Raw genomic sequence first — 22,835 nt, forward strand, 5'->3', positions numbered from 1 at the left:
GTCATTTCTATGTATCATCCCCCCCCCGCTCCGTGAGCTCTTGGGGCATCCACGTCGGCCCGAATTGACTTGGCCGTTCGATTTGCTATCTACGGTGTTCACGACCTTGCCCGCTCCGGCGTTGCGTCGGTCTCCGTGGTCTTCCTTTCACACTGCCTTTCCAGCTTTTATCAGAGCTTTCCAGTTCCACTGCTGCACCGAGCCCGTTTTTCTCCCTCTCTTCCTGCTTTCACACTGACTCCCGTCCCAACCAGTGCCGACCATCGTGGGGAAAAAAATCCCCACCACGTCGCCACTGCCCCGCCCCCCGCACTGCTGCCGCCCGCCCCCTACACCCCGCGCCGCCAACGCCGTCCTTCAGTCCCGCGCTGCCGCTGCCCTCCGTGCGGCGAGACGGAGCTCGGCCACGGCTCCTGGCGGCGCGGCGGGCGGAGGCCGGTCTCCACCGGCCGCGCCGGCCGGATCTTGGCCCCGACCGGTTTCTCCCCGGCCCTTGCTCCTGGCGGCACGGCAGGAGGAAGAGTCCGGCGGCGGCGGCCGGATCCGCGGCCCTTCTCCTTCCGCCCGCGCTGTGCTCCTCCGGCCGTGGCTCCTGCTTCGACCGGCCCTCTTCGGCGGCGGATCCCAAGCTCGGGCTCCGCGGCCTCCCTCGTCGGCGCTAAAGCTCGGCCGGCCTCGAGCTCCGCCGGCCTCCCTGCTCCCTGCTCCCAGGGGGCGTGCCTCCCTGCCGCGCCTCCCTGACGCGCCCCGGCCGCACGTCCTCGCCCACCTCCGCGACGGGACGGCGCGCACGCGAGGACGGCCACAGCGGGATGCCGCGAGGCCGCCGCGCGGCGAGACGGCCCAAACGGCTGCCGGTGCGCCCCGGCCACGGAGCAGACCGCCGCCGCCGCCGGCCCGACGCGTCGAAGACGTGGTCGTCGTCGTCCTCGACGGAGCAGCAGAGGTCCTCCTCCTCCTTGCTTCGTTTCATCCTCCTTGCTGCGGTTGTTGGATCTAGACAATGTTTTCATGGTTTGCTTGTGCAACATGTGCTTCGCATTTCATTCTGTTTTTCTGCTACTGTTTCTTCAATGAACATTATGCATCATGTGTAGGAAATTTGGGATTTGCCTTGCGGGCCCCTACGGCCTCGCCAAGGAGCACGCCTACCTGCTCGGCTCCGGTGTGGCGCAACCCTCATGAGCTTCCCCTCACCAAGCCGCACCTTCCCCGCCCCACCTCATCGCTAATCGGTCGCCGAAGCGCCCCCGCCACGGAACAGAACGCCGCCGCTGCCGCCGGCTCCGATTCCGCCCGACCCCGTGGTCCTTCGCCGCCGGGGATCCCCCAGATGAGTTCCCCTTCGCTCCTCTCTTTTCCTCCCTACCCACTGTCTCCCGCGCCCCAGAACGCCGGGCGGCCGGCAGGCCAGTTCCGCAGGCAGCCATGGCCAGGAGCTCTTCGAGCTCCTCTGTTTAGGGCCCCAGGAAAAAGATCCGTTCATTTTTTCTTCTTATTCGTGCAAAACCAGGCCACGGTTAGTAAAGACCCAAGGATAAAGAATCACTGGTTGCATCTGTTTACTGACCGGTTTGCCCTGTCCTTCTCCTTCCGCCATTATGTGTAAGGTGATAATGTTGGTATCTACATAAGAGTTCATATCTTAACAATTAACTCCTCTGAACTCTGGTTTTCTTACGCTAAGAGTGTTTATATATCACTTTGCGATTCCTTGCTCGCTGCACCCCTTTTATATTAATTTCCTGTGTTTGAAAGTGCCCATTTACTTGGTGTTGACTCTTTCAGAGGAATAATTCCTTGAGCATGGTATAAGAAAATTAGAAACATCTTGAGTATTGTCTCTATGCATATATTGTAGGCTTCTTTGCCGGTTTGCCAGTGAAAGACTAACCTTGTCACCTTCTCATCATGCTTCTATCGTTTAATGCACACAAGGGACGCCAATCAATCATGCTCCTAAGTAAGGAACTACTACTATTCCATAACTAGGATAATAATTTTTTGTGGCATGTAATTAATATTTCCTTCTTACTTCCCAAGTTTTAATAAAAGCATATAGAATTTCCTTTCCTTTTCCTTTCCTCCTTCACCACTAAGGCATGATGAAGTTTTCCTAATTCTGTGTCCGACTACTTTATCAAGTAGTACATGTTTGCTATACATATGTTGTCTCCTTCACCAGCATATTTTGTTAAATTAATTTTACGACCTCACTGCTGAGCATGCGTTTAATTTGAAATCTTAATGTTCTTAGGATTTCAGACCTGTTTCAGCATAAAGACATCCTATTTCCAATATGCTGTTAACTATGCTAGAGCCTACCGCTTAACTATGGCAGTCCTCTTTGCAATTGAATTCCATACTTATGATGTCGCTTTCTCATATAATGTCATCTATACGATGATTCGAAATTTGATACGATTTGTGTTACAAGCAGTCTCCCCTCGCCGAGTTGCATCTGCCTGGCCCCTCCTCACTGCCTTCCCGTCGCTGGACCACCGCTGAAGCGTCCCCTCATAAGAGAAGACTTAAATGTGATACAAAACATCAGTCCCAGGAGGCTGATGCCACGTTTATTACATCAGATGGTTCAAAACCTTACAAACCTTGGCGGACACTCGATACAGATGATAATAATAATCAACCAGGCTACGACATAACACCAGACCGCGAACCACATAGGGTCTACTACGGGCTCAGAGTACTGCGACAGCGGAGCCATCTCAACAGGGCCGGTTCCACAGGCAAGGTTGGGTGTAGAACGATAACCCTACTCGGCGTCGTCTGGTACGAAGTCCGGGTCTTCTTCTGTAAAAAGTAAGAGTGGGGTGAGTACAAACGTACTCAGCAAGTCCAACCACACCCACGGAGGGGGTTATAACAGAATAATATGCATAGGTAAATCAAGGATAAGGTTACTGTTTAATTTGCAGAAAAACGACATTTTATGCAGGGGTTTATTTTACGAAAAACCTTTTATAAATCAGTTTTTGTAGTAACACAGAGTTCAGGTTTTAAAACTGCTACCGGACTCCCCGTCCGTCGTAGCACACGGCACAACTGCCGGAACCGATTCCAAAACAACTCATACCAGCCCATCCCAAAGAAACACTAGTTATGTGACCACACCATAACTCGCCCAATACCGTGGGCACGGACTATTCGAATAGATTCTTAACTCTGCAGAGGTGTGCAACTTTACCCACAAGTAGGATACCACAACTCGAACACCGTCGTGTCGGTGTAGATCCCAACATAGCCATTACCCACCATAGCTAAGCCTGACTAGCCATCACGGGATGCACCAAGGGGTCATTGACCGTTCACTTAGGTATAACCGGGCATAAGTCACTCGGGGCTTATCCCTTTTCCTTAGTTACCCGTTGCTCTCAGCTCTCCTGATGGCTACCACACCAACTAGTGGGATTTATGCTACGCCGTTGCCCATTCAACGGTCGAGTGGTTTGCACGATAGTGGAGTTAGGTGAGATGACACACCAACTCGGTCCTTAGACACGACAAGATGGATATCTCCCTTCTTTGCCCTGCCACACAGGCATAAGCACACCAATCGGCAATTCACACAGAAATGCCGTCCATCCCGTCCATACTCATCTTTCGAAAATCCACATTTTATTCCCTTCCCACACGCACACACATTTTCTTTATCAAATAAATTTTATTATGAGTAGAGTCCTAAGCGTTCTAATATCGATTAACGTCCAAGCAAAATCAGACATTAATCTAGGTGGTCAAGGAATAGTCATCACAAATCAAGGGGTGGCTATCCAACCGTGTTTTCATGCAAGCAAAACATATGCAATTTTATAAAACAGGCCATTGGGTTGTGTTTATAAAAACTAGGACTGAAACATGCATCAAAGGATGGGATTGAACTTGCCGTCTTCGTAGCCTTCGGGGAGGTCCTGTCCTTCGGGCTCGGGGTCGCGGAACGGGTCTTCGTTCTCCTGCTCACAGTATGGCTCATTGACGGGCTCCCCTTCGGTCACTCCGTGGTCTACGATGCACACAAACAAACACATAATCAAAACACAGAAAATAAAGATTTGTCGTCGAGCTCGAAACGGAAACACATGAAATATAGAGCATAGAGTATTATTTTTGGATGGTTTCTGAATGGTATGGCCAAAACTGAGTTAAGAGAGGCGTGGTAAAGTTTTAGGTTAATCCGGGGTCATTTGGCGCATGAAATGATAGGTCAAAGGAGGGTTTAAGGCCTAAACAGGGGTTCAGGGACCTAATTGTAATTAAGATTAAGTAGGCAGGGGCTTGGTTTATATTTTAGAAGTTTCTTGGGTTAATTAAAAAGGGTCAGGGTTTTATTTGTAATTAAGTTTATAAGGTGGGGGGTTTGTTTTGGAAATATAACAAAGGGTAAGGGTTTAATTGAAAAAGGGCTTAAAAGGGCGGGGTCTCTTTACTGATTAAAGGAAAGTGGAGGGGGTTATGGGCAAAAACGCCCTTTCTTCCTCCTCCCCCCGACACAGAACAGGGGAGGGGTAGGGGCGCGCCGGCGGCGGCCGATTCGGCCGCCCTGGGCCTTGACGGCGGCCCGGGGTAGAGGGGAAAGGAGGTGGGGGCCCGACGGGGTTGATTCCCGGCCTCACCTTGTGCCGGGGCGGCGCTCAGAGGCGGGGCGACGCGGGCCGGTGGCGGCGGCGCTGCTGAAGCGGGGCGGTGGCGCTAGCGCTGGGGAGGGGAGGCGGTGGCGGCCAGGGAGGTTTGAGTGTGAGGGTGCGGCGCCGGTGGGGAGGCTTTTATAGCCGTGGAGAGGCGGTGGCGGCTTGGCGGGATGCGGCGGAGGCCGGCGGCCGAATTAATGGCGGTGGGGGCCGGCGTTAACGGCGGTCGGGGCTCGGCGAGGCGACGTGACGCCTCAGGCAGGCGGCGACCGCCGCAGGCGGCGCTGTGCCACGGTCGACGCCGCTGTGCAGCGTCAACGGCGGTCGGCCGTGGCGTGACGCGCGCGGGCCGGGGTGAAGCACGGTGCGGTGGCGAGTCCGCGTGCGTGTGCGTGTGCGCGCACGACGTCGCGGCGGCGCTGGAGCGGCTCGGGCGTGGCGGTGTGTGCGTGCACGGGGCAGGAGGCGACCGCGGCGCGTGTCGCGCGCGCCCGAGCGGTGGCGGTGCTGCTCTGCGGCGCGCGCGGGGGGGGGGGCGTGGCTTGGCCGCACGCACGCGGGCGGCCGCGGCGCGGCGCGTGCTTGCGCGCGCGCGCGTACGCGTGGGGGAGCATGTGCTCAGGGTGCCGGGCCGAGCGGCGCGCGAGCAGGCCGAGCGGGGAGTGGTGGCGTGGTGCGGTCGGCGCCGTGGCGAGCCTGTGCCTGCGCGCGCGCGTGCGTACGCGTGGGCACGGCCCGGGGGGTGGCGAGCGCGCGGCGGGCGGCGGGTGGCCGGGCGCGGGGCTGCCCTGCAGCGTGGGCGCGCACGGCAGGGGTGGTGCCGAGAGCGGGGAGCGGCCCGGGGAGGGAGCAGGGGCGAGGGGCGGCACGGCCGAGCCGTGCGGAGCAGGGGGGGCCGGGCTGGTGTCCTGCAGCGCGCAGGAAGGAGGGAGGAGAGGGAGGAGAGAGAGAGAAAAGAAAAAGAGAAGAAAATGGGAAAAAGAAAAAGAAAAAGAAAAGAAGGGGAGAGAGAAGGGAAAAAGGGAAGAGGGAGGGAGGGATCCGCGCCGGGATCACGGCGCTGATCGCGGAGCCGGTCGGCCACGCTCGGCGTCCGGGCGTGCGAGAGCGCGACGCGCAGGTCGAGGGGAAACAGGGTGCTGGATACGGGTGTCGGGTCTTTGGGGAATCGGGAGATCCGGCGGAACAGGGAGGATTCCGGACAACTGGGGTTAGGGTTTCAAGGAGGGACCTCGAGCTCAACGACGAAGCAAAGTTTTAGCGCACGATTTATTTTAGGTAATTTTCGGGATGTTACAACCGCCTCTCGACGGCGCTGAAGAACAATCTCTGCCGCCCCCTTCTCTGGCCAAATCCGGCCACCACGGTGAGTCCCTGCTGCTGGTAAGCCAAGAAACGGAACCCCCTCCCTCTCCTCTTTGGTTTTCCCCACTCCCCCCCTCCCTTGGCCAAAATTGATGGAAATTTGAGCAGCCAGTACCACCGTCGGCCATGGCTGAGATCTCGAAGTTCTTGCGGTTAGGCCCCAGGAAAAGGAGGTAATTATATTCCTATTTCTTGTGTCTTAGCATATCTGCAGATGACCCTCTCCAAAGCTTAGTTTCCTGCAGTTTGGTGTAATGTATTCAACCCCGGCCTGCATAATGATGACGCTATTTTGACCCTGCTTATTTTTATTTCCTCATCGCTTTTGCATGATTGCTTCTGTTACAGCAATTAGCCTTAGTCATGATCCCATTCAGTGAAATAGAGAGGATTTTGATTATCTAAATGTCAAAAAATAAGCTTCTTCCAAATTTCATATTCCTCAGATTATATTGTTTGCATTCTACTGAAACTAGGACCACATCCAAAAATACAAATGTTGCATGCCTGGCTCAACAAGACCACAAAACATTAAGTTGACAGAATAATTCCATTTCTTTTGAGAGCTAGTTGTACTATAATGGGATAGCTATTTATTTAGGATTGAAATAACCTCATAGTCTGCCAAGAATTGCTCAGATAATGTGGCAGATTAGTTTTCTTATCTTTATAGGTGGCTAATTCATAAGCCTAACTAGCAATCTTTGGCGTTGGCTGTCTCTTATTAGCTACTATAAGTCTGGTTAGCTCCTCTTCCCGTTTACTTATACTGACTAAAAATTCATGTACCCAGACACATTTGGATGGCCAAGTTCAGTTGCTTTCCGCAACAGTAATAATATGAATTAAGCTCATTGTTGCTTTTTGGTTCTTACTGTTACGGCGACATGTGTCCCTAAACCATATGAGCTATCTCCATGGACATGCAATTTTAAGCTGTAGCAGTAGGGGAAACAAATCCTACCTGAAATGCGCACACCACATTAGGTTTCGCTTTTCAGCCCTTAATCGCCTTGGTGTTTTGAGCCCCCTATTTTTTTTATGTTACAATTGCTGCCTTCTGATGCCCTCATTGCGGTGTTAAGCTTAATGAGAACCTGCTGTTATTCTTTTTGGGTTGTTTTTCTTCTCAAATTTGGAACATGCAACATTGTATGTCCTTACACATGAAGTTGATTGTGAACAACAGGAGCAAGCAATTCAGTTCCTTTATTGTCCCTATAATACCTTGACATTATTCCTCTTTTATTTAATGAATGTGAGTAATTTTAGTTAGTATTGTTAATTGGGATCTGGAATTTGTCCACCAAATTTTGTTGAGTGTGTTTGCACCTTCTCCATGTGATAATTCAGTAGGTTTGTGTTGAATTAAAATTCCATGCAGACAACAACCTTTACACCTGAGCTGCATGTAGATCTGCCTTAGTATCCTTTGTAAATGTTTAGCATTTTGCTAGCTTAACAAAATGACTGAACTGGCCGTTTAAGATAAAGTATCATCGAACTATTGTAATCCTCTCTGTATGGACCATTTAGTTGTTTTGCCTATCTTTTGACAATTATAGCTCTACTACAAATTTATTCATACAATTACTATGGTTTCTAAAACAAAAACAGAGGTCATATTTGGCTTGGGAATGCCCCGGGTCCGACAAAAATGATGGCAATAATTTAACTCTTTGACGATTTCAAATACTTCATACGCTCCCCAAACTGTTTACAGTGTTATATCTCTGTACTCCTTAACATTTGGGTTACATTTTCTACTTGAGTGTGAGTCCTCTTTAATACTTAGGTTACATATGCTATCTGGGCCGTTTTGCACGAACTGACCCGTTACGATCTTATTAGGTTACACCTGAAAAAAATAGAAATTTATAAAACTTTAACTCTGACCTTCCTTTATCCATTTTCCTATCAGATCTTATAAAATTTACATATTATTTTTAATTTCTCTGCACTTCAAAACATCTACTACTACCATAATAATTACCAGTAAGATTACAAAGAAATTTATGCGCGCGCAACGCCGCGCAATCCACTAGTGCCCATGATCTGACCATTGCTGCTACGCCTATGGCTACACCTACGAGCTAAGTGTGTAAGCTCCTATTTTCCAGTAAACACGTAGCCCTCTTTCATGGTAGGATGTCACATCTTACGATCAGATTGTATCATAGATTCACCGGGGAATCCACTATTTTTGTTTTTTAAAAAAGTAACGGATTGGTTCGTGGCAAGGACATCGCACCAGGTTGTTGGGTTTAGTCGCAATCCTCACCTATCAGGTTAGTCTTTTAGGTTGAGTTAGGTCCATTATTTTAATCTATTGTGTCCCGTTATGTTTGGGCCTCCATATAGTTCCTAAAAAGTGGTATCAGAGCCCATGGGTCAACAATCTCTTTCACATGTTGACGGTGGAGCTCGTTATCTCCGTTCAATAGTCATGTCTTTGTGACATTGGAGATGAAATTACTCTTGTGACGGGAGAGCTCGTTCGGATCCACATTTGGAGAGTTAAAAAAAATTGGCATCTCCGTTCGGATAAAAAAAAACTTAAGGCCCGTGATGATGCCTTGTAATACAAGATTTGGGCCCAATGTGTGACCGGGGGAGATTGTTGGGTTTAGTCCCACATTGGAAATTAATGTAGGGGAAGTACAACATATAAGACCAAGCAATTCTTACCTATCAGGCTAGTCTTTTAGGTTGTGTTAGGTCCATTATCTTAATCCATTGTGCTCTGTTATGTCTGGGTCTCCATATAACTTCTAACAAGTGGTATCAGAGCTCATGGGGCAACAATCTCTTTCACATATTGACGGGGGAGCCCGTTATCTCCATTCAATAGTCACGTCTTTGTGACATTGGAGATGAAATTACTCTTGTGACGGGAGAGCTCGTTCGGATCCACATTTGGAGAGTTTAAAAAAATTTGGCATCTCCGTTCGGATCTAAAAAAACTTAAGGCTCGTGATGATGTTTTCTAATAGAAGATTTGGGCCCAATGTGTGACCGGGGGAGATTGTTGGGTTTAGTCCCACATTGGAAATTAATGTAGGGGGTACAACATATAAGACCAAGCAATCCTCACTTATCAGGCTAGTTTTTTGGGTTGAGTTAGACACATTATCTTAATCCATTGTGCTTCGTTATGTCTGGGCCTGCATATAATTTCTAAAAAGTGGTATCAGAGCCCATGGGTCAACAATCTCTTTCACATGTTGACGGGGGAGCCCGTTATCTCCGTTCAATAGCCACGTCTTTGTGACATTGGAGATGAAATTACTCTTGTGACGGGGGAGCTCATTCGGATCAACATTTGGAGAGTTTAAAAAAAATTGGCATCTCCGTTCAGATCTAAAAAAACTTAAGGCCCGTGATGATGCCTTCTAATAGAAGATTTGGGCCCAATGTGTGATCGGGGGAGATTGTTGGGTTTAGTCCCACATTGAAAATTAATGTAGGGGAGTACAATATATAAGACCAAGCAATCCTCACCTATCAGGCTAGTTTTTGGGTTGAGTTAGACACATTATCTTAATCTGTTGTGCTCCGTTATGTCTGGGCCTCCATATAGTTTCTAACACAGGTTCCGGTCGAAAAAAAGCAGCACATACTCGCATGCATGCAGCTTTCTTGCGTAGATGAGCGTGACCCAATAATGTCTTGTGTTTGGTAGGAGAGGAATTGTGTGCTGGATGATTATACTTAGTACTAGTATACATGAACACTCATGACTACTTATGATACTGATGGAGTGTTATGACTCCTTTAATTTCCAGCTGTTGCATGACACAAATATACTTTTTCATAAAACACAAAAGTACCAAGCTCACTCTCGAAAAAGCGAAAATTCTTCGCGTAACAATTAAGTTTTCGTAGAATTCCTGCGTCCAAACACGTCCCTCTCGCTTATTTGTTCTTATAGCCCGTGTTCAGTTCCAAAAACCAAAATTCCAAAAAAAATTTCCGGCACCCGCATGGAGACTTAAATCTAGACGAAATAAAAAACGCATTGCGACTGCTGTCTGTAAATGGCGAGACGAATCTAATGAACCTAATTAGGCTGTAATCAGACGCTAAATTGCTACAGTGATGCTACAGTAACAACCTATAATGATGGATTAATTATGCTCGTTAGATTTGTCTCGCGATTTACAGATGAGTTCTGTAATTATTTTTGTGATTAGTTTATGTTTAGTACTTCAAATATAAAAAGATGTTTTTTCAAAAATTTTACACCGCGTAACCAAACGGGGCCATAGTTTGCTGATCAAATCTGCCCTGAACTACTGTGCACATTCAGATGATGCGTGGTTGCTCAGACGACAGTGCCCTAGAAAACGCAAGGAAACCAGGAACTTGCATGCCCAAACGATCGTTTGGTGGAGTTGCTAATCTGCTCGGGTCCACCTTTTGACTGCCCCCTTACGTGCCCACTGACCATGAGACCGACGCCTAAAGCCGCCGGAATTTGCAGTCAGAAAGCAGGGACAAAACTTCGGCTTCACTGAGCTACCGGCAGTATTCAAGTCTCAGCTGCTCACATTCCTTCTCAAATGCAGGGACAGAAACTCTAAAGCCTGCAATGATCGGCGCCACAAGGAAGGGATGTGCTTTTATTCGAGATGATGAATAGAAGAAAGATTCAAGGGTGGAAAGGAACCCGATCTCTGCATTTTTTTTAGAAGGTGCAGATGCAGGGGTTGGTGAGGAGGGTACTTGTCTGACAAAGAAATGCGAATGGCCCTGGGAACTGGAAGCTTTGGGCCGCCTAGTGCTCTGGTCTCTCGTGGAATTCTAACTAAACAATGCCACTTGATCGAGCTCTGCGCGCACGGCCTTGGCCCTCTATTTTTTTTCTACCTCTAGCTCGTGCACACCAGAGCAAACACAATCTAGAACCTACTGGATACAAATCCAAACACAATCTAGATGCTTTTATAAGGATTAGGAAACTAATCAAGGAATGACACTCTGTTCTATAGCCACGATAAGAACTTGCACGAGCTCATGATGAAGTCATGAGCTACAAAGTTTTTGCCACTGGACGGTGGAGCTGACAGCGTGGCAGCGTGGCTGTCGTGGTACCGGCCGCCGGAGAAAGTTGACGATGGCAGTAGAAAAAAAAAAGTCTAAATTACTCTCTTGAACTATAGCCAAAGTTTAGATAACCCCATAAACTATTGTTTGGTTTATTTTACACCCCAAACTATACCCTTTGGTTCAAATTGCCCCCTAATACAATTTGTCTTTTTCATTTCTCCATGTATAGGTGGAGTTTTAAGTTAAAATTTTACAAGATGATAGTACACATCATAAAACATCTTAGAAAAATACATCATAGTTTTTTATTATTTTGATAAGTTATGATATTTAATAATAAATTAATCATTGAAGTACAAAATTATATAAAAAATAACGATGAAAAAAATATAACAAAATTTTTTAATGTGCATTGTGATGTCTATTATTACTCTGCAAAATTTGATATTAAAATTCAACTTTTGTATGGAGAAAAAAAGATAAATTATGTATAAGGGTAAAATGGACTAAATTGCATAGTTTAGAGAGTAAATTGAACCAAGTTATAGTTTAGGAGATCGTCTAGACTTTAGCTATACTTGAAAAGAGTAAATTGGACTTTTTTCCATGGCAGTACGATCACACACCCCAGACCGACGACCAGCTTCGCTGCTCGGCATGGTGCCCGCTGTACGACCTTGGCCCTCACACTTTCCACGCTGCCCGTGCATGATGTGTCTCCTGATACTCGGATTCCAATGGAATTAGGGAGGTAGTAATCAAAGAATACAAAAGCAATGCAGCGAAGCAAAGCATGATCTAGCTCAACTGTGGTCATCCATGTCTGTTTCATTAAAAAAAAACCCAAAGATGATGCTGAACCATTTTTTTTTCTAGAAGACTAGAACCATCGAACGAATTGAACATTTATAACAAGCAAGTGCTCCGTTGGCATGCTTGGCCACAGCGCTGCGTACGTGCATTCAGACAATCTTATTCTATCCCCGATTTGATGGAGTTTTCAATATCAGATAGCTTCATGTCCTAGAAAATCATGGTCTGAAGCCCCCACAAGCCACAGCCGAAAGGTGATGAGGATTGGCACAAAATGCGCAAAATAAACATAGTTGCACCGAAAGTAAATACGATAATACTACGGCTCAGATGTCCGATATCTATTTATCATCGAATGCTAGCAAGAGACAAATACCTATCTATACTACATCTATACTATAAAAGTTGAAAGAACTGAGATCTTTTCTTACCAAAATTAGACCTAGCATACTCATCACGAAACCTCATTTGCCAGATCTAAATGTTTGACGAAAGAGGGTAGAGTCCCATTTTTCGATAGAAGGAAAATATTTCCACCCAAAAGCTAAAACTTTTTCACCAAAACCTTCTACATACCCATTCGGTGTACCCACCGCATGGAGCACACTCACATGCGCAATTAAGGAAGAAAATTGATCCCCATATATTTCTTTCTTTATGCACAAATAGAAAATGGAGTAATATAAATAGAGGTGCATAAATTAAATTAAGTAGTATAAATTCTTTCCATACTAAATAATCAAGATATCCTATCAATCAATCACGGATCTAATTGGAGGTGCCCTGATTGCCGGAAAACCTTTCTAAAAGCATGATGTCTTCTTGCCTTCCGTTCACTGCATCTGTAAAGCCATACACTACTAGGGTTAATCATTCACTTCATTGTTGCCGCTGTCGCTTCAAGAAGCTGCTGCTACCATCTAATTTCTTTTTCCAAGATAGGACCTCTCCGCTGATCGGAAGGGGGCTAAAACTACGGCAAGCATCTGATTCCACAAAAGCAATAGGACGTCGCATCCAACATCAAGGTCTGGTGCCCATGTTTGAATGTTTTTGTGTAGCAGTTTTATTCTGTTAGTTAGGAAGAAGGTGATGTTCATAAGGGTGTTGAAATCATGTTTTAGGTCACCGAAATCTCACATCGTCCGTGTTTTCCCGGTCGTCGCTCCTGGCGTTCCCTCGTTCTATATGCTCCTCCTAATATCGCACATCGCGTGGTCGTCAGTACTAACGCCCATTATCCTAGAGGTCAGCAGCAGTCACCTATACTAATCCTAGCATGAGCATGTTGTCTTGATCGGGATTGCTGGTATATACACAATATCTATACTATAAAAGTTGAAACAATTGAAACCCTTTCTCACCAAGATTAGGCCCACCATACCCCTCATGGTGGTCCCACTTGTCAGCCCAAAGGTTTGACGAAAGAGGGTGTAGACCCACAAAATTGATAGAAGGAAATGTTTCCACCAAAACTCTAATACTTTTTACACCAAACACTTTTACCTACCCACCTTTGTACCCACTTGTTACTTTCCATTGTATAGAGATGAGGTAACCATAATTTTTGGTAAGACATCCTAAAATCTCTCCTTTTATTTCCTTATTGTTGTGAGCTGATTAACCCCCTTTTGTTTATCTTCCTTTTGTGTTGTGCGCTGGTTGATTGAGTGACAAACCTTCCATTTGTGTTGTGTGCTGGTTGATCAAGGGCTTTGGTGCTCCGTCAGGTGCGCCGCTCCCACGCTCGACCGAGATTGGCTCGCGGGCAGCCATCACACTATCGCCAGGCCGCCTTCGCGACCGTCCACTGCAACATGTTGTCGTCGTGATGGCCGACTGCCCCAGGCAAGTGCCGACCTTTATCTTTGATCTTGGATTCATTAAATCAGCGGTGAGGATGCCACCCCCTCCCCCCATTGCACCTTGGCCATGGTGCATGTTTTCTCCATGGCGTCCAGGGATTTGTCTAGCGATGTTTGTTTTTTGTTTTGCTAACTGCCGTCAAGATCGCTGACCTCCATCTTTTTTCTTTGTTTCATTAAATCAAGACACTTTCATTAAATCAGGACACTGTCAGGATCCACCTGTGTTTCCTATCAGATCCTGACCCCCAAGTTGCATGTTGTATCAATGTATTTATTTTCTCCATGGCGTAGGACATCAAGCAACATCGATCGTCTAGGGACTTTATTTAACAATGTTTGTTTTTTAATTTGCTTGCATGAGTCAGGTGATGAATTCTTAGAGCACATATCAGCAAGTTTTTTAGCACCAATCCCCAGGGTATAATTTTTTTGGTGAAATTAGATGTGTAATTATATGTGCCCAAGCTGTTATCCATCATTCATGGAGAAGTTCACTGCAGATGTGATGCCTATAAAATTGAGGGTGGTGGTGAATCGGAATGCCTTGACCAGCCAGGGTCCAGAAATAGCAATTGAGTTTGCTCTCGCTTTGGTGGAGCGTCTATATGGCAAAGAGAAGATGGAGGAGGTTGATGGGTCTTTGGTAAGCTGTAAGTCATAAAACTCCTCTGTTTCTCTTTGTTGTGTTATTCCATCACGTAATAAATGATATTTTTTAGCAGTATTTCGATGCAATCCAATTACTTTTAAACCATTTGACTTTAAACAGGCACGTACATATCCACTAGTTTTTACAAATATTCATTTAATTATTTTACCCAGCAATTTGGATTCTCCTTAATATATATCTATACTATATTTATACTATAAAAGTTGAAATAATTGAAAATATTTCTCACCAAGATTAGGTCCACCGTACCCCTCTTGGAGGCCCCACTTGTCAGGCCAAAAGACTTGACGAAAGGGAGGGGGAGGTTGGTTTCGTCAACGTTTTCCACCAAAATCTTATTATTTTTTACACCAGCAATTTCCTATACCCACCTCCTGTACCCACATATTACTTTTCTTTAGCATACTCATATTTTCATTTGCACATACATTGACCCATAATTTACGCCATTTTTTTCTTTTGGAAGGATAAAAATTGACATAATTATTTATGAAAGGAAAAGAAAGACGTGTATTAATGTATTACTTTCCTTTAGTATACAAAAACTTTTCTTTGCACATACTTTAACCGATAATTCACGTCATTTTTTCTTTTGGAAGGATAAAAATTGACATCATTCTTTATGGAAGAAAAAGAAAGACGTATATTAACATATTACTTTCCTTTAGTATACACATACTTTTCTTTACACATACGTTAACCGATAATTCACATCACTTTTTCTTTTCGAAGGATAATAATTGACATCATTATTTATGAAAGGAAAAAAAGACGTGTATTATTTTTAGAAGAAAAATAAATAACATTGTTGCTTGATGATTTTGGAAGGATATTAATTGACATCATTATTTTATGTAAGGAAAAGAAAGATATGTATTATTTTTGAAAAGAAAATAAATAATATCATTGCTTGATGGAAGAAAAATTAAATATGTGCCTGTGGCACGTACATCTTCTCTAGTCCTTGGTTATACGAGTGTTAATTGGAGCACACGAAAAATGACAGGGACAATCAGAGTATGATGTTTTCCAAATCCAGCCTTCAATCTGTACGATTACTCTCTATTTGATTTATTTCCTTACTTCCTATGTGTTTATGGAATTAAATATTTAATTTCTATCCCTCCTTTGTGTTTATGGAATCAAATATTGCCTACATGCATGGATCTGATTAGCTCCAAAACTCATGTAAACTCTAATTGGTAAGAAATCAGGTTATATGTTCATTCGCCAATTTGTTGACTAACTAATTTCATAAATATCATGTGAAAATAAGATGTTTTCATAATGACAGGGACAATCAGAGTATGATGTTTTCCAAATCCACAGCCTTCAATCTGTACGATTACTCTCTATTTGATTTATTTCCTTACTTCCTTTGTGTTTATGGAATTAAATATTTAATTTCTATCCCTCCTTTGTGTTTATGGAATCAAATATTGCCTACATGCATGGATCTGATTAGCTCCAAATCTCATGTAAACTCTAATTGGTAAAAAATCAGGTTATAGGTTCCTTCGCCAATTTGTTGACTAACTAATTTCATAAATATCATGTGAAAATAAGATGTTTTCATATTTAATCAAGAGTTGTCTTATATAGATACTAAATATTGCTTTCGTTTTAGACTTTTAGATAGAAAATATAGTTGGTTATTTCATTACATAATAAATGAGAATTTTATAGTAGTAATTCGATGCAATTAAACAATTTGACATTAAATACGTGCCACTTCCACTAGTATTGCAAATTTGCAATAATTATTTGTTTATGTGGGCGTTGGGCCTGAGAGAACGCACGGCGATCTGGTAAACAAACAGATGGGCCAAAACACAGAAATGCAACCCAACCCAACCCACGCACACCGTTTCGTCCCCGCCGCCTCTCCCACCCGCCGGCGCGCGCGCACTTCGTCGAAAAGCTGGCGCCGCGCGCGCTGTCCCCCGGCGACCTCCTCCGTCTCCTCCCATCATGCGGCACCCTCCTCTCCCTGCGCGCTCTCCACGCGCGCCTCCTCACCCACACCCATGGCCTTCTCCTCGGCAGTCTCCGCGCAAGCACCAAGCTGCTCAGCTGCTACGCCGCGTTGGGCGACCTCGCCTCCGCGCGGATGGTGTTCGACGGGACCCCCCACCCGGACGCGTACTCCTACGGGGTCATGCTGCGGTGCCTCGTCGATGCGGGGCGCCACGCGGACGCCGTCGCGCTGCACCAGGACATGCGGCGGCGGTGCCCCTGCCCGGAGGCGCAGGACGACTTCGTGCTGTCGCTCGCGCTCAAGGCCTGCGTCAGGTCCGCGGAGTGCGGCTACGGTAGACTGCTGCACTGCGACTCTGTCAAGGCCGGCAGCGCCGACGGCTTCGTGATGAACAGCTTGATTGACATGTATGTGAAAGCCGGGGACTTGGAGTGCGCCCACAACATGTTTGAGAGAATTCCCGACCGGAATGTGGTGTCCTGGACCTCGATGCTAAGCGGGTGCGTCCAGAATGGTTTTGCTGCAGATGGACTGTTTCTGTTCAACCAGATGAGACGAGAAAGTGTGCAGCCAAGTGAGTACACGATGGCTAGCGTTCTTGCTGCTTGCTCCGCACTCGACAGTTTGCACCAAGGGAGGTGGATCCATGGGTCAGTGATCAAACATAGCTTAATTTTTAACTCTTTCATCAGTGCATCCTTGCTGGATATGTATGTTAAGTCTGGGGAGGTAGAGAATGCTCGGCGTGTGTTTGATGAGCTCAGCTATGGTGACATTGTTCTTTGGACCACGATGATTGTGGGGTACACACAGAATGGGAACCCTCTTGATGCATTACAGCTGTTCCTTGACAAGAAGTTTGCAGGCATTGTTCCAAATTCAGTTACCACGGCAACTGTTCTTTCAGCTTCTGCTCAGTTACGTGACCTGTCTCTGGGAAGGTCGATTCATGGTATAGCTGTTAAGTTAGGTGTGGCTGATTATGATGCGGTGGTGAATGCCTTAGTTGACATGTATGCAAAGTGTCGAGAAGTTTCAGATGCCAACAGCATATTTGGAAGAATTTTGAACAAGGATGTTGTCACATGGATGTTGCGGTGGTTTTGCGGGCACACACGGAGGGATAGAGTCCGGAACGAAGTTATTCGGGATAGGGTCGGGGTGGCACCAATTGAGGAGAAACTTACTCAGCATCGGCTGAGATGGTTTGGACATGTCCAACGAAGGCCTCCTGAGGCGCCGGTGCGTAATGGGATCCTTGAGCTAGTCGATAATGTAAAGAGGGGTAGAGGTAGACCTAAACTGACGTGGGATGAGTCGGTTAAGAGAGACCTTAAGGATTGGAACATCTCTAAAGAGATAGCTTTGGATAGGAGCGCTTGGAGACTAGCTATCAATGTGCCTGAACCTTGAACTTATTTCTTTCGGGTTTCATCTCTAGCCTACCCCAACTTGCTTGGGAAAAAAGGCTATGTTGTTGTTGTTGTTGTTGTTGCAGGCTATGCTGAGAATAACATGGGCAATGATGCTCTGATGCTTTTTAAACAGATGAGGCTGCAGGGCATTTCACCTGATGCAACCTCAGTGGTGAATGCTCTGTCAGCTTCTGTTTGTCTGGGTGACCTACTTATCGGTAAATCATTCCACAGTTATGTTGTTAAACATGCATTTCTCTCCAATGTTTATGTCAACACTGCCCTACTGAATCTGTACAGCAAGTGTGCTGATCTCCCATCTGCTCGTGTTCAATGAGATGAATTACCGTAATTCTGTGACTTGGTGTGCTATGATCGGGTGTTATGGAATGCAAGGAGATTCTGCTGGTTCTATTGATCTTTTCAATGAAATGCTGAAAGACGGTGTGCACCCAAATGATGTAGTATTCACAAACATCCTATCCACTTGCAGCCATACTGGGATGGTTACTGCAGGGAAAAAGTATTTTGATAGCATGGCACAGCATTTCAACATCACACCATCCATGAAACATTATGCTTGTATGGTCGATGTGTTAGCCCGTGCAGGAAATCTCGAGCAAGCATTGGAGTTCATATATAAGATGCCAATGCAAGCAGACGTTAGTGTTTGGGGAGCTCTCCATGGATGCAGGCTCCATTCAAGGTCACAGTATGGAGAAGAAGCTATCAAGAGGATGATGATGCTTCATCCTGAAAGACCAGATTTATATGTGCTGATATCAAACTTGTATACCTCATATGGGATGTGGGAAAAATCTCTAGCTATCCGGAGATGGATGCAGGAAAAAGGACTAATTAAGTTACCTGGGAGCAGCTCCATAGGTCATGAAAATGGGATGATTGAAAGATGCTTTCAGAACTCAGAACAGGAAATCCCATTGGTAACATTCTTTCTATGGTTGTTAACACCTGTAATGATTGCTTAGAATTGTTTTCTCTTACAATCATATGACAGTGGCAACAGAAAGTTCAGAAAATTTTTATATTCTGATATATTATGTCAGTTAAAAGTGAAAGCAATCAATGAAGCAGAGTATTAAGACATTGATCGGTGACACAATTTCTGGAAAGTTTTTTCAACTTCCAGGGATCAGATGGTTCGTTTTTTTAGCACTACGCTTGAGACGATGCATATAACAGTTGAGGTGTGCTAAGAACTTCCAGTTGCCACAGCGTTGCAGTCTTTTTTCACAAATGTGTCTGAGCATGTTTTCATTAAGAGGAGAATAACATTTCAGTCTTCGCTTGGCAATATTGTTTATATATTGAAGGCCTGGTGAATTAGACTCTGCTGGACTCTCTATGTGGTGCTGGCGACGATCACAATTCACAAGGCAATGGCCATAACAAGTTCTCACTACTTAAAAGTTTTTGATGCTCTATGTGCAAGGAGGCTGTGCACATCTGAGCCCGCGAAGAACCTTTAGTTACCTAACAGAGGTTACAAAAATGTCCTGGTTATATAGTGTATGGCTTCTAGGTTGTAGCAGCTAGGCACACTGTAATTAGGTAGGAACACATGAGCTACTCATATTGTTCAATGTAATTTTCTTGTCTGCTCGACAAAATACTCAAATGTTTCTTTTGTTCATATGGTATCAGGAGATTGTGCTTTCATATTGGTTTCAGGTGATGGTGCATGAGTGCTCTAAGACTACTGCTATGCAGCATGACCTGACTTTTGCCTGACTAATTTACATAACTCTCTGGCCGATTGCAGCATGAACTATCCATATTTAGACATAGAAGATGGCATCCATTAGCTGAAGTCAAGATGTAGAAGAATCAGAATGAAATTGAGCACAAAGTACAGAGCCAATGCTGAGATATTGTACACCTTTCAACATTTTAGGCATAAAAGCCAACCCCAATTAACTTTACACTAGAAAATGGTGAAGCAATAATACTTTGATATCAGAAAAAACAAGTGATGAAGTTTTCCTTTTGGCTTCTGACAGTTCTGGGTACAATGTGCACTCCTTTTACCCCTGCACAAAAGCTACATATTGTTATGTACTTCACATCGTTGTTCAATTGGCAATTGATTCAACATACTACGTGTTCTTGTTTCAGCACTATCTTTTAACATGGCAGCAGCAGCACTGATATTTTGAAAATTATTTATAACTTTGTATGAATTAGTGAGATCGTTGCTTGGGTTAGCAAATATCAGCCTTGCTGGGAAAGATGGAAATCAATTGCACTGGTTATTGGTCAGAACAGCGGCTTCCACCAGCTAGATCAGTGATGCCCTGTTCAAACTCCAGACCCTTGAGCACAATTTGATACTCTAAGGGCAATTATTTCAAAAGAATCTCAATTATTTGTTAGAGAACCCTTTTCTTCAAGCAAATCACCAGTAATCACCACAGGAGCAAACACCGTCTCTGAAATGGTGAAACCTCGAGGCATCCCTAACAACAATAAGCCTTTGTGTCACTTTGGATATGAACTTGGTAGCATTATGACAATCTAGGCACACCCTAAGGTTCTTGATGATCCTGATCTCTGTCCCTGGCTCTGTACTGAGGAGCCCAAATGCAATGGCTAACTTCTCGCTATGCACCTTTACCATGTGCTCCTTCTCTTCCTCCTCGACGTCATACAATGCTGCCTCTGTCACAGGTTGATACCCGGCTTCAATCATCTTTGCAGTTAATTTCTCCAAGTATGAGTATATGGCTTTTGACTCAGGATGCACACGGTCACCAGCCATGAAGACATGCGGTTTGTCGCCTATCTCAATGAGAGTACACCCTGGTGTTTTCACCAGCTTCCTGCTGTTAGCCTCTTGCCTCACTACAGCTGCTTCGGAGTAACGCTTCTTGGATGTGTACAAATTAGAGAGGAGCACATAGTAGCCTGCGTTCTCTGGGTCCAATTCGAACAATTTCTGGGATGCCAGTTTTGCAAGGTCGCTATCCTTATGTACCATACAAGCACCAAGCAGCGCCCCCCACACGCCAGGTCCAATGGCACTCTTGGGGAATTCAGAGATGAATTCAAAAGCTTCCTTCAACTTTCCTGCCCGGCCAAGGAGGTCCACCATACACGTGCAATGCTCGATACCTGGAGTGATCCTGTACTCATTAGTCATCACACGGAAAACTGTCCGCCCTTCGTCAACCAATCCTCCATGGCTGCATGCGTAGAGGACAGAAAGGAAGGTGGAGCTTGTCGGAAGAATGTGTGCATCCAGCATGGTCTTGTAGAGCTTCAAAGCTTCAGCACCTTGGCCATGGAGACCATATCCAGATATTATCGCGTTCCAGGAGACCACATTCTTGTTATCCATTCTGTCAAAGATGCTCCGAGCTTCAGCAAGGCTTCCACATTTTGCATACATGTCAATGAGCGCTGTCATGACATAGACATTGAGCTCAAGGTTCTCCTTGGCAATGATCTTGTGAACCCACTTTCCCAGAGACAAAGCTCCAAGCTGTGCACAGGCCGATAGAGTGCTCGAAATGGTGATGGGATTAGGCTGCACATTAAGCGCCTGCATTTGTTGGAAAAGTTCAATTGCCATCTCCGTCAAGCCATTCTGGGCATACCCGGATATCATTGCATTCCATGACTCCATGGTCTTCTCTGACATTGCATCAAACATGCTCCTTGCAGATTCCATATTGTTTAACCTACAGTACAAAGTGGTCAGCGCTGTCGACACCAGAGCATCTGCATCCAACCTGGCCTTGACAACAAACCCATGCAAGCACCGAGCAAGCAGCTCATGCCCAAATGGACTGTACACGGGAATCACTGCCACCAATGTGCTTGAATTTGGCCTCCAGCCTGAGGCTGCCAACTCTTTGAACAGCTCCGTCGATGATTCAACCATGCCGTTGACCGAGTAGCCTGAAATCAAAGCATTGTAGGCAACCAAATCCGGGTCTTTCATCCTATCAAAGAGACAGCGTGCGCAGTTCATATCCCCACACTTGGCGTACAACGACATCAGCCCAGTCACAACATGCTCATGCTCTGCCAACCCGCACTTTACCCCATATCCATGGACGCACCTCCCCATTGCCATATTTGCCACCTCGGCGGCCGCCCGTAGGACGGATGCTAGGGTGGTCGAGTCAGGTTGCACCCTCCCTGCCTTCACCATCCGCATGAAAGCCTCCAGGGCCTCCGAACAAGGCAGCCCAGCCAGCAGCGTGTTCCACAAGATAGTGTCTGGCGACAGCACCTCGTCGAACACCTTGCGTGCGTCATCCCCTCTCGACAACTTGAAGTACAGCTTGGCCAGAGCCGACGCCACGAACGTGTCCGTCGCATACCCCGCGGCGATGGCGAGCGCGTGAAGCGCGCGCGCGGCAGCGGCGTCGTCGCCACGGGAGGAGCAAGAAGAGGCGAGCGACGTGGCGGCGAAGGCGAAGGAGAAGGAGTCCGGGCACGGGAAGAGGAGGTGCGGGCGGAGGGACGGGAGGGACCGGAGGAGCGCGTTGCGGAGGAACCGGTCGGGGCGGGGGAACGCGCGGAAGAGGCGGAGCAGGTGGGCGTGGGGCGCGCGGAGCGAGGCGTAGCGGAGGAGCAGCGCGGTGGCCGGGGCCGGGTCGAGCGCGTAGTGGCCCGAGGCGAGCGAGACGGCGAGGAGCTGGTCGAGGTGGCGGGGCGTGGAGGAGAGCGCGACGAGGCGGAGGTACGAGCGCCGGAGCGCGCCGCCGGGGTCGCCGGCTGGCGTGGGCAGGGCGAGACGGGGAGGGGGCATGTCGCTGGCTCGCTGCCCTGCCGTGCGGTGCGGCTGCGAGGCGCGGACGGCAGAGAGCAGCGTAGCTTGCCGAGCGGTTTGAACAGACGAGACACATCACAGCCGTCGGACATGAGATGGACGGTCAAGATGAACGCTGGATAACAGCTCAGCGGCGTAGGTTTTTTTTTTTTTGAGGGGGGCTCAGGCGCTCGGCGGCGCAGCTTTTTTCTTTTTGAGGGGACTCAGCGGCGCAGCTCTCCCTTCGAAGT

At 46.7% G+C, this 22,835-nt stretch overlaps 2 protein-coding genes and 1 pseudogene across 6 annotated transcripts; 2 read left to right on the forward strand and 1 right to left on the reverse strand.

Moving 5' to 3' along the window:
- Positions 1-27: 27 nt before the first annotated feature.
- LOC120668495 (atherin-like) lies at positions 28-16,273 on the forward strand. 5 transcript variants are annotated; one of them, XM_039948220.1, is made up of 5 exons: positions 28-1,015; positions 1,230-1,333; positions 1,934-1,963; positions 14,242-14,391; positions 15,418-16,273. In XM_039948220.1, exons 1-5 carry the CDS (start codon positions 813-815, stop codon positions 15,432-15,434), a joined length of 504 nt encoding a protein of 167 aa, XP_039804154.1. In that variant the 5' UTR covers positions 28-812; the 3' UTR covers positions 15,435-16,273. The 5 variants fall into 5 exon arrangements, 2 of the variants coding, with proteins under 2 accessions (XP_039804154.1, XP_039804156.1); XR_005672453.1 differs by lacking the exons at positions 14,242-14,391; positions 15,418-16,273 and adding an exon at positions 2,441-2,627 and having other exon boundaries at positions 58-1,014; positions 1,098-1,337; positions 1,862-1,963; XR_005672451.1 differs by lacking the exon at positions 15,418-16,273 and having other exon boundaries at positions 220-1,014; positions 1,098-1,963; positions 14,242-14,259.
- Positions 15,573-19,484, forward strand: LOC120669056 (annotated as a pseudogene).
- Positions 19,485-19,757: 273 nt separating this feature from the next.
- On the reverse strand, positions 19,758-22,631 carry LOC120668494 (pentatricopeptide repeat-containing protein At4g30700-like). The gene has a single exon (XM_039948219.1). The coding sequence runs from the start codon at positions 22,582-22,584 to the stop codon at positions 20,221-20,223; it is 2,364 nt and encodes a 787-aa protein (XP_039804153.1). The 5' UTR covers positions 22,585-22,631; the 3' UTR covers positions 19,758-20,220.
- Positions 22,632-22,835: the final 204 nt, after the last annotated feature.

This window comes from Panicum virgatum, chromosome 4N (assembly GCF_016808335.1).
Source record: "Panicum virgatum strain AP13 chromosome 4N, P.virgatum_v5, whole genome shotgun sequence".
NCBI classification, from domain to species: domain Eukaryota; kingdom Viridiplantae; phylum Streptophyta; class Magnoliopsida; order Poales; family Poaceae; genus Panicum; species Panicum virgatum.

Excerpts from the sequence above, each read along its gene's own strand:
- LOC120668494 (XM_039948219.1), bottom strand. The coding sequence starts at position 22,584 with ATGCCCCCTCCCCGTCTCGCCCTGCCCACGCCAGCCGGCGACCCCGGC.
- LOC120668495 (XM_039948222.1), top strand. The coding sequence starts at position 813 with ATGCCGCGAGGCCGCCGCGCGGCGAGACGGCCCAAACGGCTGCCGGTG. Across the intron at positions 1,015-1,097 it reads ATCTAGACAATGTTTTCATG|GAAATTTGGGATTTGCCTTG; the intron begins GTTTGCTTGTGC and ends CATCATGTGTAG.